Source organism: Glossina fuscipes, unplaced genomic scaffold (assembly GCF_014805625.2).
Source record: "Glossina fuscipes isolate IAEA_lab_2018 unplaced genomic scaffold, Yale_Gfus_2 121, whole genome shotgun sequence".
Classification (NCBI taxonomy): domain Eukaryota; kingdom Metazoa; phylum Arthropoda; class Insecta; order Diptera; family Glossinidae; genus Glossina; species Glossina fuscipes.
The window spans coordinates 4247366-4266021 of record NW_023998464.1 but is presented as its reverse complement, the minus strand read 5'-3'; the positions used below and the strand labels follow the sequence as shown (position 1 = coordinate 4266021).

The window sequence follows — 18656 nt, the reverse complement described above, 5'->3', positions numbered from 1 at the left end:
GCAGGAAGGTGGTGGCAAACTCTGAACTGGAAGGAATGAAAATCAATAACATTACAAAGAGCGTGACAAGGGGAAATTACTAGGGTGAGAAGTCGTCGGTCCTGATAAAAGAAGTCGTCCTTTAAGGTGAGCATAATAGTGAGCATGAAAGATATCACGGAGATTTCAAAGCTTGGCTTAGAGTCACTCTAGAGAGACACGTTTCTAAATTTAAGATGTATCAAAAATCTTTTAGCGCACGGTCTAGTGTCACTGCGGACACAGCGCTGCCGCATGCGGGCTGTAGGTAAGCACACTGTCCTCCCTCTACAGAAAGTGGCAAATTTTAGCAGCTTTTCAGTATTTAAATCTCTCTGTTGTTAATTGATGGATTCTTTTCAATAAGCAAGGCTTTGTAATGTCCCTTCTGGAGTTTCGGGTGTGTCCGGAATGTCTGAACCATATAATGAGCTAACGCTCACCAGCCGTAAATGTGGAAATTATAATTTTTTTTTTGGCAATTTTTGGTTTGCCTTCACTTTACGCCTTGCCCCGGGCTTGTGCTCTGACGAATTGGCCCGTTTTCAATACCAATCTAAGAGCAAAAACTTCTAATGTTTCTATCAAATTTGAAAACGATTTGTTCGTTTTTGCGACCAGGGGAATGTCAATAATACAAACCACACAGATCGTAGCTTGATCGATTCAAAATTCCACGGTGATCGAGAATACATATACTTTGTAGGGTGTTCTGAAGTACTCCCATTCTACGATGGTGAGAGTAAAAAGTAAATTTTTCCCTGTCACACAAAAATTGTTCCTGAAAAGGTTAGTTAGAATGTACGTAGTGACGGTCGTTGTTTTTCGTTACAGAATGTTCGATTCCATAAAAAAAAAGTTTTCACTTCTTGGAGACCATTTTATATTTTCATAAATTCGAAATTGTTAATCTTACAGTTGAGATATTTGAAAAAAATAAAATTATTAACGGATATGATATAAAAGCGTGAACACCACCTCTAGCAAACCATAAAGACGAAAGGCAAAATATTCTTTTGAATGTTATTTATTTAATAAATTATTTCTGACAGTGCAATTGACTGAGGGAGGAAGCGCTCTTTTAAGAGATGTGATACACTCTTTTTGCAAAAATCTTTACAAAAAATATTTGTTAAGCTTGTTGATCGCTGTTAAATAGATTTAGCATTCAGTCCTTGCTATCGGGTGCTTAAAGTCTGCAACGTTTAGCTAAAGGCAAACCGTTTTACTCACAAGAATCTCCGGCCCTATTTGCAAGTGTGAAAGAAATCAATATATCGTTAGCTCACCCGTTTTTTTGGAATTAAAAATATTTAATATCGGTAAATAATTAAAAAAAAAATGAATAAATTAAATGAGAATTCTAATGAAAATACATTTTCGATTTTTAAATATAGAGCGGTTTGCATTTAATTTGAGAAGAAAATAGAATTAAATAAGAAACTGAAAAGTATTGACGGGAAAATGTTGAGAAAAGAAGAATGCCGTCTATTTTTAAAACACAGCTACTGCACATTTTTTCCGTGAATAGTTTGCTTTCCTTACGCAAAGTTTCAAAAGTAAAGAAACAGAAACTCATTTTTCCATAATATCCATAAGATGCGAAACGAGAAAATTTTTAAAGTCAAGAAACGCTATGTGAAACGCTAAGTGAAGGAAAAGATAAAAAAAGAAAAAGAAAGAAATATGAACAAATTCAATTGAGTGCAGGCATTTCTCCTTAACGACGCTGAACCCAGAAAAAGCAAATCATTAATTTCTATTACGTTCAAAATCGTTTGGTTCAGTTCAGCACACTGCAAAAACAAGTGTTACGCAATTTCTTCCTTTTCACGATCGAGTACCTGTGCGATAAATTAAAACAATCACTCGTACATCCCTTTCCTAAGTAAACGGGCAGCACGGGAAGTTGCATATTAATTACATTTTACGCAAACGTTTTCGTAAGTAAATTTTTTAATTATTCATTTGCATATATTTATTCAATCTCGTTCTAACAAAAAACGTATATTTGTTTATTCATTCATTAAAGAAATTAAGCACATTGACATGACCGCAGAATTCTTCTGTTATGTATCTTTTCTACATTTCTCTTTGTAATTAGAAAAGAGACTATACAGAGTTAAATGTAGTTTCTCTTAGGCTCTTATATTTGTCTGCTCTCAAAAGTAAACAAATTTCAAATAGAGTAGAGGAAGAGAACGTGAATATCGTTTATGTTGTTTATGAAGTAACTTTGAAAAGATAAAATTTGAAAATGTAAACAAAAAATGAATAATTTATAAAATTGCTCCTTACTCATCGTATGAGTGAATTAGATAGCGTCGAAGGCGAAGTGTTATATTGTTTCGCTTATTAGTGCCAAGCCGTATACGTTCTTAATGTGCCTGCGCTTATCGATTGCCAACGTTCATAAAGGTATTTGAATGCAAACTAATTTTTTTTTTCCTTCTTAATTACATATTTAATTTACATTCTTTCCAAAAAGATAACAAGAAATTGTTATCATATATGAGAATACGAGTTAGGTAATACAAACTTGCGTTTAAAAATACCTTACGGCATAAAGTGCTCGTATTTTTAACTAATTTGAATGATGTAGATACGAGAATAAGCGTATTATACTCTCAATAATTCGAAAAATGTGAGAATAAGCGTCTGAATTTGTTTAGCCATAAATGGACCAATCGAGACACTAGTATGGTATCAGTTGAATGACAACATAGTTGAATTAGAGAAAAAGAGAGAAAGTTAGAGCCAAGACTCGCCACTCCGATTACAGCGAAAGGTAGGATTACCATTATTTAAAACTTTAAAACTTTAAAACTGCTCGCATTAATGGCATTTATAAGGGTCTTGCCTTTATTGGTCGAGAGTTGATCGCCTTACGAGCATTGTGCAGCACTGAACTCTTCAGCATAATCTCTGAATTTCATCGCGAAAAGTTTGTACGTCAACACCAAGTGAAAAGTATCAAGATACTATGAAAAGATTTGATTTTATATTCATGGTTCTGTTGATCATAATATCAACAGCAGATGTGTAACAAATACGCCTTCATTTTCAACTAGATATTAACACCATTGGTGGCTGAAGTATAAATACCAATTTTCACTTCGAAAACATTGTCTCAGGAAAGCTTCACTTAAGATGCAAAAATCAATATTATTTGAGTTCAAGTAAAACTCAAAAATCAAAAAGAGAGAGAAAGCTGCTCAGAGGATTTAATTGAAATACTAGGCAGTTGGAAGAGAATTAGCACAATAAAAAATGTTTTCTTCAAATTCATTAATGAGGGAGACTAATCTTTCCAATTCAAGAGAACGCAAATCATTGATAGGAATCACTGTTACAGACGGCTTTGGAGAAAGTAATAGATTTCCTCTTGACGAGACTATAAATTTTTTTTTTGTTATGATTTTATTTACGTCTTCATTATCATTTTTTAGGGAGGTGGTGTACGAATTCAGCAAGGAATAGAAGTTCTTACCATACGATTTATCGTTAAGACACTCAAAACAACTGGAGGAGTACTTTTCTCTCAACGTTTTATAAGCTAAATTCTCAATAGCCATCGTCTTTATTGAGACCTAATTCAAGCTCTCAGTTCGGATAAGCCTTGTTTAGTGGTCTAATAGCAGACTTTAAAGGAACACCACTAACGACATTTTTCGGCCTATACCGAGTCTTTTTGCCCAGATTCTGGGCATATACGTTTGCGGCTCTGTTTGAAAAGTTATGTGGCTCTGCCTTTGCCAGTCGTTTTGAGCTCTTTTAAGCCAAACATTTCAAAACTTTAAGGTATGCACGGGAGGTCGTACGTTTCTCCTAAACATTTTCACAGGTTTCAACAAATACAAAGAAACTACACTGCGTAACGAAATCGTACAAATTGATTTCAGGGTTTACAATACCGTTGGCACCCAAATCAGAAGGATTATTAACAGCCTGATTATTAGGCACCGGTTGGTCAGCTGATCAGGGAGCTAAGTTAACATCATTTCCGGCCGTCTGCGATCACTTATTGTTTTCAGTAATATTCAAATAATAAAAAATGGTCTGCTTCCGTAGGGAAACGTGCTGATATTGTTTTAGCCGTTTACCAAAATCCCGAAGTAAAAGAAAGTAAAATTCACTTTTTTATACTTTAAGAAAGGAGTTTACGAGATAGTAAATTAAAACAATAGCATAATTATCACTTGATAATGAAATCACTAAAGACTTATATCGATTATTATTATTTTTAATTCACTAACTCAGAAAAGACACGTCACAAAAAATTTTCAGCTGCCAATTACTTAAATATGTCGTGTTGATTGCGATTGAAAAAAAGAAGGCAAATACTTAAACATAAGTCAATGCTTAATTTTATGAGTACTTATCAATGCATGCAAAAGCATATTGGCTAACTTTTATGGACGTACGCTGCCAGGCAACATCAAGAATCATGTTCATGTCATAAATATTTTACAATAAATGATGACTTTTAGGTAAAGTAGCGCGTATTTTTCTACGAAGCATTGCATAGTCTATCATTGTAACTGATTCCAATATGTATTTAAAAAGAACCGAAAAGGGCAAGCGATGAGTCGAAATCGAATACGAACACCTTTTCTTTTTGAGATATTGAGTATTTTCGGACTTACCTGTAGATAATTTATATAATTCTAACGGTTACATGTGCCAATACGACCTTCATTTCATTTGGTTAAAAAGTTAGTTTTCTGAAATGATAATAGCAAGATCCCCTAAAATAACATTCTCTATGATCTCTACGATCATTACTATTAAATTGCTTTTTTTATTTTATAGGTTGCAAAATTTTTTAGAATAAATGCATCATTTATATCCATCTTTCAAGGGAGACCTGCTATGTCCCTTAGGTTTTCATCCACAGACACGTTATCCGACGAGATGCAAGCGTTGTTTTCGTGACTACAAAGAGCATACCGCACGGCGAGGTAGTGAAGATGTGGCGGCGTCCTCACCAAATCTTTCCGATAATTTTAATTTGAGGTTTTTAAGCAATAACCAACCAATGTTATCAAATTACGTTAATACAACTTATCATGATTTTAGACCCTCGTCACGTACGTGGACGTCTACGCAAAATCTGTCCTCACCAAACAACAACGAGATCGGTATGAAATATGTTGAAGTACACATTAAGGCATGGTTTTAATTATAAGTTGATTAAAAGTAGTTAAAAAATATAACATAAAAAATTTTATATTCATGTCTACACGTTTATATACGCGTCACCATAAACCATCTAGCAAATCTTTTGTCTCGCTCACTCATCTGTCAATGTTTGTCTTCTATCTTTTCTTCTTCTATGGCACTGTTACTATCATGTGTTAATACACTGAAAACTTTTGTTTACATTCACCATAAATTAACCCAATAAATATTAAAAAAAAACTACACCAATGATACTTTTCTATATGATGTGGATGATATTCGATGATTGAATTTGAACATCATTTTGGATAACAATCGCCTGAAACATCTCAAAACTGTTGCAACGAACGATGACAATGGTTTAAAACACATCAATCTTTTGTATAACATAACGCAAACGTAACACGCAACATAACGTTAATGCCATTGTTATTGTTATTTGTATTCGCAAATACTTATCGACTTCTTTCACTTCCTCCGGCTAATGCAAAATTTAAAACAAAATATAATAACAATAAAACTAACACCCATGAATGGTTTACAACTACTGTGCAATCGCATGTGTTCCGTCTTTGGGGGGTGCAACGGTATAAATGTATTATTCAACAAAAGTTGTCCACTTCAATGTAGAGCTAAAAAGACGTCCCCAATCGTGGACTTCAACACCGGATCTCGACGATGTCGATGATCGGCAAACGCTTAGTAAAGGAGGCAATATAGGCTCTGCGGAAAATGATGCTGATATTACCGTTAAACTGCCCATGCCACCTCGTCGTCATACCACCGCTTTAGATTTAAAAGAGGTATGTATAGCATTTGAACGTTATTGAAACATTAAAAAGTGTTCGATAATTTGTAAAAGGTGGAGAACCCAACATCTTCAAATGTTAATGCATCATCCTCAAAGTCGTCTCCGCTGAAAGATATTCCGGAAGACTTAATCATACGCTCTTCGGATAGCTTAGCTGAAAGAGCTCGGAAAATAAACACGTTGAAAAAACAACGCAGTCAAAATTCTCGCGAGTCTAGTCGAGAACGTTCTATACCTAAAAAAACTGAAGGGTTTGTTCGATCAATTTAATGAATTGTCTTTATTACAAACGTTACTTTTAATTTATATACTAATACAGGGACAATGGCGACGAAGAATCCACGAGTTTAGAACGCAGTAGATCTTCTACATCATTTGGAACCAACAGCGTCAGCGAAGAAACTAAGCATTTGTCTTTGCCTCCGAAAAAGCCATCCATTGTTAATGACTCTCGTCCTTTGTCAGCACCACTGAATGATGTTTCTTCTTTGAGCTCGAAGTCCGTTGTGGCAGCCTTACCTCCTACTCCACCAAAAAATTCCTACAAATCCAAAACTTCGCCTTCAAACCAAACCACTTCTTCATCTTCTTCTCCTTCCTCATCGGTTACGACCACCTCTTCAACACGACGCAAGGAATTGGAACGACAGAAAACTGCACAAGATGTTGAATTTATGTTGAATATAAAGGATAACCATTACCGTGACAAAAAACTGACTCACGACAATTTGTCTATAACCACTGAGTTAGCAGATGTCGGTCATGCCATTAGTGATCATGAACGTGCGGAGGAAATTAAAAATCTACGTTTAGAATTCGATGCGATGAAGACACGTGCTGAAAAGGCTGAGCGAGAAAAGAGCGATTTATTGTTGAGACGTTTGGCTTCCATGGAAACTGCACCAAATCGTACAGCTGCGTCCGAGGCTTTAATGCTACAAAAAAAAGTCAATGAGTTGAAAGATCAATTGGATAAGATAAGTGAAGAAAAGCGTAAACTAAATACGCGAATGAAAGATTTGGAGAACAATCCCAAAAGCACGGAGCATGAGCTGAGACGAAAATTGCAGGCGGCAGAACAAATCTGTGAAGAGCTAATGGAAGAAAATCAAGAGGCTAAAACCGAAATTGTAAATCTTCAAGCTGAAATGGACGAATTGCAAGATACTTTCCGCGAAGATGATGCGAAGGCGAAAACTAGTTTACAAAAAGATTTGGAGAAGACTACTAAGAATTGTCGCATTTTAAGTTTTAAACTAAAGAAATGTGAACGAAAGATTGAAACGCTAGAACAGGAGCGGCAAAATAGCGGTAACGAAGGGCTAAATGCTCGCATCAAACAATTGGAGGAGGAACTACGATTTTCAAATGAATTAACCAAAAAATTACAAGTAAGAACAAAAAGAAAAAAACTCAACGCAAGTATTTAAGACAATTTTGTTTTTACAGATTGAAGCTGAAGAGTTGCGAAATCCAGGTAAGAAAAAAACACCCACATTAGGTGTATTGGGTAAATCAACTTCGGCCGATGGTCGCATTACAAGGGAATCTTTAACCAGAGGGGGGTCCCAAGAAGATCCTCAGCAATTATTAAGAGATTTGCAAGACTCTGTAGAACGTGAATCCGATCTTAAGGACCAATTGAAGTTCGCTGAAGAAGAAGTAAGTGTTTATTAAAAAACAACACTCTGTGGGATTTCATGATCATAAGCATAAATTCATAATTTTATTCCTAAAAAAATGTGTTCAAGAAACTGTGGACACGGCCATTAAAGGCGAGGAATGATACCAATCAGGGAACTCAAACATCGTGGGAAAGTAACGAAATTTTACATTTTCCACGAGCTTCACAAACAGAACTTATAGAAATGTTTGACGTTTGTTTACAAACTGATGATGGCAGTGAGATTGCCTGCTTTTCTCATGCCACTCAGATGATTTCAAAAGAAAAGCAAGACGTTTACGCTCAAATTGATGATAGTTATAATATGAAGCTAATGCCTGAGCCGCAAAATATAAATATAAACTATGTGGCGACAGAGGATGTGACCCCCGTGGCTTTACCGGTAGGGGTTTGGGATATGCAAAAAACAATTAGAGCTTTGAGCAAAGAGGATTCAACACTTTCTGTTATCATACCATCAGTGACCAGTTTACGGACTTTCTCGTTTCCTTCCATATCTCAGTCATCTTTGCTGTTTCCAAATGTTATTTCTCGTGCCCTTAGATCTAGATCTTGTCATGGGGCAGGTATAGCATATTCATCAATACCGGCATAATTTTTTTTTGTGGCAGTTCCCCTTAGTTTCTTTTTGTGCATCTTTCTCTCATCATGTACTAATAAGCACATTTTGTAATATTGATCTTGGACCAATAAGTACACGTGTTTCAAGATTGTTCAATCACGGCAAGGTGCTATTTAAGCCTGACATAACCCAAATACAGTCTAGTTTTCATTAATTCATTCAATTTTCATCTTAAAATAAAAAAAGGTCTCTACGTTTTTGTCATGATTAGTTTTTACCACAACCTATATATGGGGCGAGGTGAAGAAGATGGATCTACATGATCCAAACCTAGTACCGTTTATATTTATGTTAAGTTAATATTAATATTAGTAGCTTATTATCACTGTCATATAAAAAATTAGCCCATTTTCCCGTACAAATGTTGGTCTTTGGTGAAAACAGCTCTATATGAGAATGGAATGAAATGGTATCGATCTAAATTTTTGCATCAGTTTAGGCTGGCAAAATACGATAACTCAAATGTTTTTATTGCGAGATTTCAAAAATTGCCATCTTGGTGCATAAAAGAACTTTTTTGAAAAAGGCGTTATATGAGGAGCGATCGGAAAAATGACCCGACCCGAGCTATTGTTAACATGGTTCGTGCCTTGGTCGGTGTATCAAATGTTGCCAAAGTATCTCGAAAATTGTGACTCTAGAATATGATTCTGGATTAATGGTGGGCCTTTCTTAAGGATTTTTTGGTGTTACATAAATGGGTTTAACTTACTCTATACTACAAAAGGTGTAGGGCACAAAAACATGATAGAGAACAATCAACAACCATTAGAAGGAAAGACTTTAAATTGGCACAAAGTATGATGAAATTGATAAACTTTCGGATAATCTTTTACAGTTTAGGACGGCTCGGAAATGTATATGGGTGTGGAAACTTCTTTCAATTTAAAGTTAAAGAATTATCATCTGACTTTTTTCACACATTGCTTTGGCTATATGCGCACTACAGAATCAGCTGCTATTGTATATACATTTCATTTGTTGTTCTGCAATTAATTCAAGATATGAAAATGTTGTAGACGGTGCAATATTCTCTGTTTTTGAGCGGGAAGCAAAAAAAAAACTGCGCGGTATTCTGAGGCAGTGGTGGCGCCTTACATTTTTTGTATGGGAGCAATGCTAAAGGTCTCCGCAAGTTTTTCAGATAACTAGAGTCAACTTTGTTACAGTACAGATCTAGGGATTTTTTCTTGCTTTGACTTTAAAGCAAATTCACTATCACATAAGGTCCACAAGATGAAGTTCCCGGTTAACTTTAATAGCCATGAATTCGTGTTTTGCGGGACAGACGGTTTTCATCCCACTTGGTTTAAAATATAAGGTTCATCTTTACACTTGTACCATGTCACATCAACTGAAAATGTTACTCGCTTACCTATTGCAAGTGAAAATAACATTGGTTCGACTAGACTGACCGCTTCTTGCTTTACTGAACTTGTATACACCACTTACAACACGGCAATTCTTTCCAGCCGCAATTTGGACTTGCAAGGTGAAGCGGATGTTCCCTTTCACAATATTGCCTGTGGCGTTAGGGCACAGTGTGCATTTCCGTTTGCAACAACGAAATTAAACCATAATCTGGCTTGACATTTCCAAGTGTTTATTTATGAAATTCGCTCGATTATTAAAGACGATGATATTATAGTTTTGTTTTCTGAAGTTGTAGTTACGTTTTTCTCTGAAAAAGATGAAACATCCGTACCTTTGCACTTTTTTTGAAGGCTTTATTCGGGACTAATGAATGCAAACGCAAAAGAGTAAAGCGAGTAAAGAAGAAACTCAAGAAGTATAGAACAATACAAGCAGCTGATTTTATGGGAAGTGATTATCTCATCATTGATACTAATGAGCTCAAGGCGGGTGGATTGTTCATATCACGGTACTTTGGAGTTGTTCTACTCAAACATTAGAAAGAACAGCAACTTATCTGGGAAAGAAGAAATGAGTGCATTTTAATAACGTTGGTCAAGTTTAAAAACACTGTATGTAATTCTGGTTTAAATTTCTGTGATCACACGCAATGCGTGTACTTATTGATCCATTTACATGTAATTTGTTAACCGGTTGACGTTGCATTCTCAACTTATCACACCAATTGGATCAAACTTGAATTTACATACATACATGTTATTACTGTTGCTTTATATGTGAACGTCATTAAGTTCTTCTACTCTCTTTTTCTTCCGTTTCTGTCTTGAATTTACAGGCTGAAAATTTAAGGAAAAAAGTCGCTCGTATGGAGGATGATAATGATTCTCTTATGATGCAGTTGAAAAAAATGGCAACACGCTCTAGAAGTACGATGAGTACGAATAAAGTTTCTTTGTTATTGTTCTTTGTTTATCAAAAATCACTCCGTATTACATGCAATACAGGTCGGAAAGCTGATCACTAACGCTTAGACTAGGATTAAAATTTATTAAAAAGTTATTACTAATTGAATTCTGTATGTTGTGCCGCTCCCATATTTACTTGGCTTAGTTGCCACTAAGCTCTGCTTATTGCCATTTTTTGCAGCTGCTGATGAAAAAGAAAAATTGGTTTGATCTGGAATAAATTTATATCTCAAAGGCCTCTAACCTTGTAATTAATCGCCCTTGAATGATGCATGCGTTTGCTATTCGCTTAAAACCTTAAAAATTTAATGCTATATATATGTGTTCATTCCATTTCACATTTTAGCTCAGAAACTTAGCTCTGTACCGCCTCGTGTGTCGGTTGAAATAAACGCAGAACGAGATGAAGGCATTTCAGATGAGGATGATCCAGCTGAACTTCGTATTTTGTTAGAGCTCAATGAACAAGAGGCTTCTATTCTACGCCAGAAAGTCGAGGAACTCGAAAAAGAGAATTCACAGGTCAAAAATCACATACGGGAACTGCAAGACCATCTACGTTCCGATATTGCTGCCGATAAGCGAACTTCGTTTGCTTCTTTTGCTTCTTTTGGCACTTCAGAAAAACGTTTAAAGTCACTAAACGAAGAGTTGGATAAATTGAAGAAGTCTCTTAAAGAAAAAGATATACAAATTGGGCGTTTGCAAGCGTCCCAAGCTTCCCAAGATGTAAAGACAATAAGTTCTAAACTTTCTTCTTTAGAAGGTGAAAACGAACGTTTGCAAAAGGAGGTGAAATGTCTGCAATTGCAGGCGTTACGTTCCAGTTCATCTTTAGAAAAAGTGAATAATTCAGCAGAGTTGGCTACGCTAAAGGACACACTAAACAAGGCAGAAGGAGAACGTGATATATTACGCACCAAATTAAAACGCATTCTCCAAGAAGCTGAAGAGAAACTACCGCCAAAAACTGCAATACGCATAACAGACTTAACACCTAAAAATCAGCTAAAAAAATGGCTGGAGGAATTAGGCGAAGAGAACAACGAGATGAGGGCCATAGTGTTAAAGTCGGATGCTCAACTCGTGCAAAAATTGGTTTCGGAAAAAAAATCAATGGAAGAAGATTTGAACAAGTATAAAGAAAAACTAAAGCAAATTGAAAATGAACTACGTAAGTGGTGTAAACAAAGTTAACTTTTCAAGGTACGTCGGAAGCGTTTAAATCATTTCATTTTTTAGAAACAGTGAAAGTCTCTGCAGTATCTGCAACTAAGATGCACGACCTAGAAAAGTGCCTTAAAAAGTCCGAAGAAGAAGCAAGAAGCTTAAATAACAAAATTAAGGAATTGGAAGAGAAAATTAAAAAGCAGGACAATGAGGTGAATTTGAAAGAATGAAAAAACAAATAAAAACTCTATAATAGACCTCGAGCCACCTTTAAATACTCTAAAGCAATACCTGTACCGACTTTTCAATTGATCGAATAAGTGGTCCGATTCGAATTATTTTTAATAGCATTTGTCCTTTTTACTATTTCCGTACTGTAATCATTAATCGTAGAAGAATTGCGAATGTGATTATTGGAAGGAGCTTATTATTTTTAAGGCTCCCGGGTTTTTACATTTATGTTGTAGCGGCCTTTGCACTCTGGCCAATTAACTTCCCTTTGTTTAGGATCATTGTAGCTGTATCTCGAACATTTTTGTTCGTACTTTTTTTGTACAAGAATTTAGACTGATGGACAGTGAACACTCTTATATATGAATTTCTTACATCTTACGAATAAATTTCTGACAGAAAAGGAAAAAGTAAAATAAATTTTGTATGCGAAGTTTAAGTAGAGAATGAAAAGAAAATATTGTTTTGTACTCAGGTTAAACAGAGCGAAAGCAATAAATGCCTCTTGGAGCAGCAAACTAAAGCCGATAAAGAGAAATTTGTCAAGTTGGAGAAGGACTATGAAAAAGAACGAAAGGAACGTGAAAAGCTTGAAGGGAAATTAGTAACGAAAGATTCAGAACTACAAGCTGCTCGTAAAATAACCGAGAAAACTAAGCAATCTTTAGAAAAGGAAATCAAAGAGCTTAAATCAAAGGGATCTAAAACGGATTCTAAGCAAATTCTAGATTTAAAAAAACAAATAGAAGGCTTACAAGAATCTTTGGCATCTGAATCGAAACGTTGTGCTGAACTGAATTCACAATGGGAAAAGCTCTCCGAGGAGACAATACTGTCGAAAGCTCAATTAACCACAGAAAAAGCTAATCTTCAAAGCGAACTAAATGTTGCCAAGCAGAAAATCTCTGACCTAAATGATGTCCGAGCGAACCGCAATGAATTGACTAAGAAATTAAATGAAGCTCAGAAGAAAATTCAAGAGCTAGAACAAAAATGTCTTAAATTCGGAGCATCAGATTATGAAAAAACAATGCTACAGAATAAACTTGCTGAGCGGAACCAGGAATACGATCGCCTTCGGCGGGAGAATGAAATGAACATTGACTTAGTTTTTCAGTTGAGAAAAGATAATGACGAGTTAAATAAAAAGCTTAATGATTTTAGCCGCATAGAACAAATACAATCATCAATAAATACGCAAAATGCTGCTTTAGAAATTGAAGTCAAATCATTGAAGACACAGTAAGCACAAAAGTCTTTTCGTTCCGATAAGTTTCATTTAAAAGCGACTTTTACTATTTAGATTAGAAAACACTGAATTGCAAATGAAATCCGAAGTTGCAGCTACACGTTTACGTTATGAACAACAAGTTAAGAATTTGAGTACGGAATTGACATCCATGCATGTAAGTCTTGGTAACATATTCTTACTTTTGCCTTTTAGTATAGAATTTTTTAACTTTAAAGATACTGACAGTTTTCAATATTCCGTTTATAACATTCAAGTATACGCATTATCGCTTAAGACATATATTGACTTGATTTTCGGCCATCCTCGATTAACTAGTCTATCTGTTGACATGGCAAGCTAACGCTTGACGTTGATATTCTTGACTAAAACTCGTGAACTAATTAGTGACCTACAATACCAATAGAGATTTGTCTGAAATTCCGTATCAATATTTACTGGAATTATAAATAAAGATATGTTTGGCCCAAAATTATAAAACTGCATATCTCTTATACATCTATTTTAAATTAAAATTCGCTACAAAGGGTATTTTATTCATTCATTATTTCAATATTTTACTTAGCGTCAATGTGAACGTTTTAAAAAGGATCGCGATGCCTTTAAGCAAATGCTTGAGTCGGCCCAAAAAAAAATAGGCGACTTGAAAGCTAACAGTAGCGGACGACAAAGTCGAACTTCTATGCATAGCAGCGATGAGGACGACAAGAGCAAAATAGCTTATTTGGAACAGCAGGTATCCGTGAAGAATTCAGTCGATATCTTTAGTTGAGTTTTCTTCATTTCGTAGATTGGTTGTTTGGAAGATCAGTTAGTTGAGTCGCGCCTGGAGGTTAGCAAAGTGAAAACTGAGCTGGTTTCGGAACGTAGTGCAAATGAAATTAAAATATCTGAAATGCAATCAAAACTCAATGAATTTGAGGAAGAACGTGTTATCGGTTCAGGTCGAACTAAAATACCGGGTATGAAGACTAAGCTAGAATTATCGTGGCAAAAGGAACGCGAAGAACAACAACGATTGCTACAGGAGACCTCAACTTTGGCTCGTGACTTGCGTCAAACTTTATTTGAGGTAGAACGTGAACGGGATAAGGAACGGTTAGAATCGAAACGTCGTACAGATCAACTGAAGCGGGCCAATGAAGAGGAAATGGAAGAAGGGCGCAAAAAAATTGCTGAATTGCAATGTGATTTACTAGAGCTACGTGACGTTCACGCCAAGTTAAGAACCTCAAATGAAAAACTAAGGCGTGAGAGGGAACGTTATGAAAAGGAGCTGATAAAACGCCGCATGGAACAAGAAGGCGGTGAGCGTAAAATTGGCAGCCTACTCCATACGGTGGATGAGCTTTTAAAAATAGCTCCAAACTTAAATCAAGTGGAAATCGGCAGAAGTCCCAATGAATTAAAGCCTTGTACGCAGGCAGCTGCTGCTGCTAAAAGGAGTAGAAGTCCGTCACCATCTTTGAATACCTTAAATGTAGGTAATAAGCTGGCACGTTTAGCAGAAGCATCAGAGGAGTTTAGGAAATTCCAACGTATAAACGAAGAGGAACATGAACGTTCTCGTCTGCGTCGAAATTTGAGACGTGCGGCATCTCAAGAGAATGATACCCACGGAAGTCAAAGTTCTGTAGCTAGCGCAATGAGCTTACAACGTAATGGTGTAAAATTATCACGGACAACTACTAACGGCAGCGTTATGCGTAAAAGTCTATCGTTAGATCAATCTATACAAAGGGATCAAGTAGGTTGAAATTTTAATTATATAAAGCCTACTTATCGTAACTTATCAATATTTTAGAATATATGGTGTCAGGATGAGGGTAGTGTATCTTCCATGCAGTCAATTGACTCTGAATTGGGTGGTTTGGTACGTGATTCTAGCATGGATTCCAGACTGGACTCTCGTTTATCTGGAGGCTCGACGCAAAGTGATATACCGCGAGGACCGCGCAAAAAGAAGAAGGGTTTAATCGGTAAATTAAGAAGTTTGACTATGAGCAGCCGTAATTCCGAAAGCGAAATATCGGTAAGTGCCCGTCTTAACGTACGAGAAACTTTCAAACCAACTGACCATGTTAACGTTGTCATTCAGATTCAAGGTTCAGATTCCGACATTAGTGTAGCAAGCGATATGAGAGCGAGCAAGAAAGATTTGCGTAACCGATTTTCCGGCATGTTCAAACGTTCTGGCTCAACATCACGTAGTGCCAGTACTGAGCGAGCGCCCAGCGAACAAAGGCCTGTAGCTGTAACAATAGTGGGGGGTGAGAATGGGCCATTACCACGCGAACCGCCGCCGGCAAATTCGATGACACCAAAGCCCATACGATCGGTAAACACTACGCTTGTATATTTTGAGAAACTGAAGCTCTTGCAAGAATTGTGTTTAATTTTCAGGTTTCTAAACCCCCTACGCCAACGCCCACAACACCGTTAACCCGACGACGCCTTGCCAAATGATAGCGAATTTCTCTCTATTGAGCACTTATATATTATATTATACATATTTGCTAAAAATTAGTAAAAATGATTTAGATACTGGACATTATTACCGACCCCTTTATTCTGGAACCCTTAGTCTGGAAGTTTAGGTATATTATATATATTGCCAGGTGGTTTCGAAAAGAGCGTGATCATGGCTTTAACTAACTAAGCAGCCACCTTCAAGGCACAAGTAAAGCGAATTTTAATACGGTTGAAAGTTCAAAGGTCTCGTCATCGGACGCACTTGAAAGAGACGATTGCAGACAATGTAATTTTTCATGTATTTGTCTAAATACATGTTTTCTGCTTTTTTTCTTCTTTGAATTGATCTCCATGTGACCGCAATATGAACTATAAATTTTGATATTCCAGTTTGTTCTTATAAAGGGTGTTGTTGTGCTTTCAATATTGATGTGGTACATTTATTTGTGTTGCTTTTATTGTTGTATTTTACACAACTACTAAACAAACAGGCAAATTCATGATATATAAGCATACAGAGAATGCGGGATAAGCCTATGCCTATAAAAACATGGCGGAGTAAGCGGACATATAACACTTGCTGCTCGTTAAATTGATGTGTGTTTGGACGCTCAAACATGCATGGAAAGGAAAAATTGCTTTCTGCATGTACATACTCTATACTCCGCAATAAAAACAAAAAACGAAACCTATGGCCAAAAACAAAATTAAAAAAATACAAAACAACATGAAGTGTAGTGAGCAACCAGACCAACCGACCCACGGCCGACCATCAAAAACATGAAACAACAACAAAACAGTAGCATGTTCACACACGAACACAATCTAATTACATTCTCCGCAAGCGAATTTTGTGTGTGTGTGAAAAAACAAATTTCGTTCGAAATTTGAATTTTTGTTTGTCAGCCTATGTATATATATACTTATATACATATATATATATATATATATATACTACGTATGTGCTCATTCATCTTTTAAACCCATCCATGGTACATTTTAGAGTCATTCATATGTGTATTGGATGGGAATTTTTACTACTACTGTTAGCCATTCATCTGTATATATGTGCAAGTGCTATACAGTGTATCTATCATGCAGTCAACTGCTTCTGAATTGGGTGTTTTCGTACGCGATTCCAGCATGGATTCCAGATTGGACTTTCGTTTATCTGGAGGCTTGCTGCAAATGGTATGTAGAACTCCCAGGCAGTTTTTCTTATAAAAATTCCACTGTTTTTGGTTCATATACAACTCCCCGGCAGTGTTTCTTGTAAAAATTCATATTTATTAGAAAAACACAGCACAAATTAAATTTAAAAGTCCGGTTTGAAAAGTAATCGCCGTTGTGCAGTTATCCAGCAGTTTCTGTTTTGCTGACACGTCACAGTGTACATATATGTACCTACAAACACAAAAAAATTGTACAGTTTTCGGTAGGCATTGTAGTTGCTTTATATTTCGTTCATTTTTCGAAAATAAGAAGAAATGGTTCAAAAATTTCATTTCGCATACGCATACACTTATTCATTCGTCAGTGTATACACCCAGATTCGTAGGCTATAAATCTGCATGGGTTTGAGAAACCTGCAAAAAAATGTATATATTCCAGTATATAACATAAACACTGCATACATCGATGCGTGTGCATTGTATTTATTGTACACACAAGTATATAATTCATGTATGCAGTTTTCTTTTAAGGATCTTAGTTGAACCATAATGAATCCATACATATGTACATCAATATGGATATATATGCATGTTGTTTTTTTTTTCTTTGTAAGTTTATTGATTACGTGTTTTGGCCTTATATGCGTTTTTCTTTCATTTCACATATTTTTAGAAGTTTCTCTTTTTTAACAATTCGTCGTCAATCAGTAGTTTCTTTTGTATATTTTCCATCTCCCCGAGAAACGAGCAACAAAATTTTTTTTCTAATTATGACAAGTACAGGATAAAACCTAAAAACACGAATTCGGGAAAGAGAAATAAAATTATTTTCTTCTTTTTTCGTTTCTAACATAACGCGCACCGTGATATCGGATGATGGATAAGGTGCTATTACGATTGCGCTCCTCTTCCTTCTTTTACGGATTTTTATAGTAGTACATCGCAAATACTTCGATATTGATATTGTTCGTTCGTTTAATATGAATGCATTCGAATTTGCGTCTGTACTCGTTTCTATGAATATGAATGATTGGTATTGGTTAGGAACGATTATAAAGGCATTGTGCAGAAATATTTTCATTTTTTAAATGAATTTTTTCTCTTTCATGACCTCATTGAAATTCAGCGAAAGATGTTGTAAAATGAGGATGCATGCACGCGTTCATTAGATTGATTTCTGCGGTTGTTATTTGCCATGAAATTCGATGCCTGCAGAAATACTTGTATGTATTTTTTTCTAAAAGTTATTTTTTGTGTTCATTTAAATCGCAATTAACGCTTAACGTTAGCATTGCGTTCTTAATGAAACTTCGGATCAGGTTGTGCCTTACTAGTAGCGAGTCGTGGATGCATATTTTGGTTAATGCAGCATTATTTTTATACTCCACACCACTTGTGGTGTAAGGGTATATTAAGTATGCGCCGGAAGAACTTGAGATAGAACTTCCTTTCATTACCGATCGCTTCAGAATCACTTTTGACTCAATCTAAGTTGTCGGTTTTATTTTCATCTGTTTAGCCTGTAGACGGTACTCCTTGAGATGTTTTGGTGCGCTTACGCGTTTTGGCTAACGGACGAGCGCTATTGAAAGAGGTTCGGATCGCATTACCTTTCGACCACATATAACGCCTAAGTTTGAAAATGTGAACAATTATAGGATGACCTAGGGCATTCAATGGCGAGCCGTGGTAAAGTAAAGTGATTTT

General features: G+C 35.9%; 1 protein-coding gene across 6 annotated transcripts; it reads left to right on the top strand.

The window, feature by feature from the left end:
- The first annotated feature begins 1234 nt into the window (after nt 1-1234).
- On the top strand, nt 1235-15854 carry LOC119640400 (putative leucine-rich repeat-containing protein DDB_G0290503). 6 transcript variants are annotated; one of them, XM_038038412.1, is made up of 18 exons: nt 1235-1340; nt 1416-1961; nt 4831-5034; nt 5098-5159; nt 5812-6002; nt 6062-6261; nt 6330-7401; nt 7460-7678; nt 7762-8260; nt 11002-11829; nt 11898-12037; nt 12532-13298; nt 13360-13462; nt 13871-14041; nt 14096-15052; nt 15110-15337; nt 15404-15643; nt 15709-15854. In XM_038038412.1, exons 3-18 carry the CDS (start codon nt 4853-4855, stop codon nt 15769-15771), a joined length of 5922 nt encoding a protein of 1973 aa, XP_037894340.1. In that variant the 5' UTR covers nt 1235-1340; nt 1416-1961; nt 4831-4852; the 3' UTR covers nt 15772-15854. The 6 variants fall into 6 exon arrangements, with proteins under 6 accessions (XP_037894340.1, XP_037894336.1, XP_037894335.1 ...); XM_038038408.1 differs by lacking the exon at nt 7762-8260 and adding an exon at nt 10526-10625 and having other exon boundaries at nt 1236-1340; nt 7460-7672; nt 11904-12037; XM_038038407.1 differs by lacking the exon at nt 7762-8260 and adding an exon at nt 10526-10625 and having other exon boundaries at nt 1236-1340; nt 7460-7672.
- The last annotated feature ends 2802 nt before the right edge of the window (nt 15855-18656 follow it).

Coding starts and splice junctions, on each gene's coding strand:
- LOC119640400 (XM_038038412.1), top strand. CDS start 4,853: ATGCATCATTTATATCCATCTTTCAAGGGAGACCTGCTATGTCCCTTA. Junction 5,035..5,097: donor TCCGATAATTTTAATTTGAG/GTTTTTAAGCAA, acceptor TCATGATTTTAG/ACCCTCGTCACGTACGTGGA. Junction 7,679..7,761: donor TCGCTGAAGAAGAAGTAAGT/GTTTATTAAAAA, acceptor AATGTGTTCAAG/AAACTGTGGACACGGCCATT.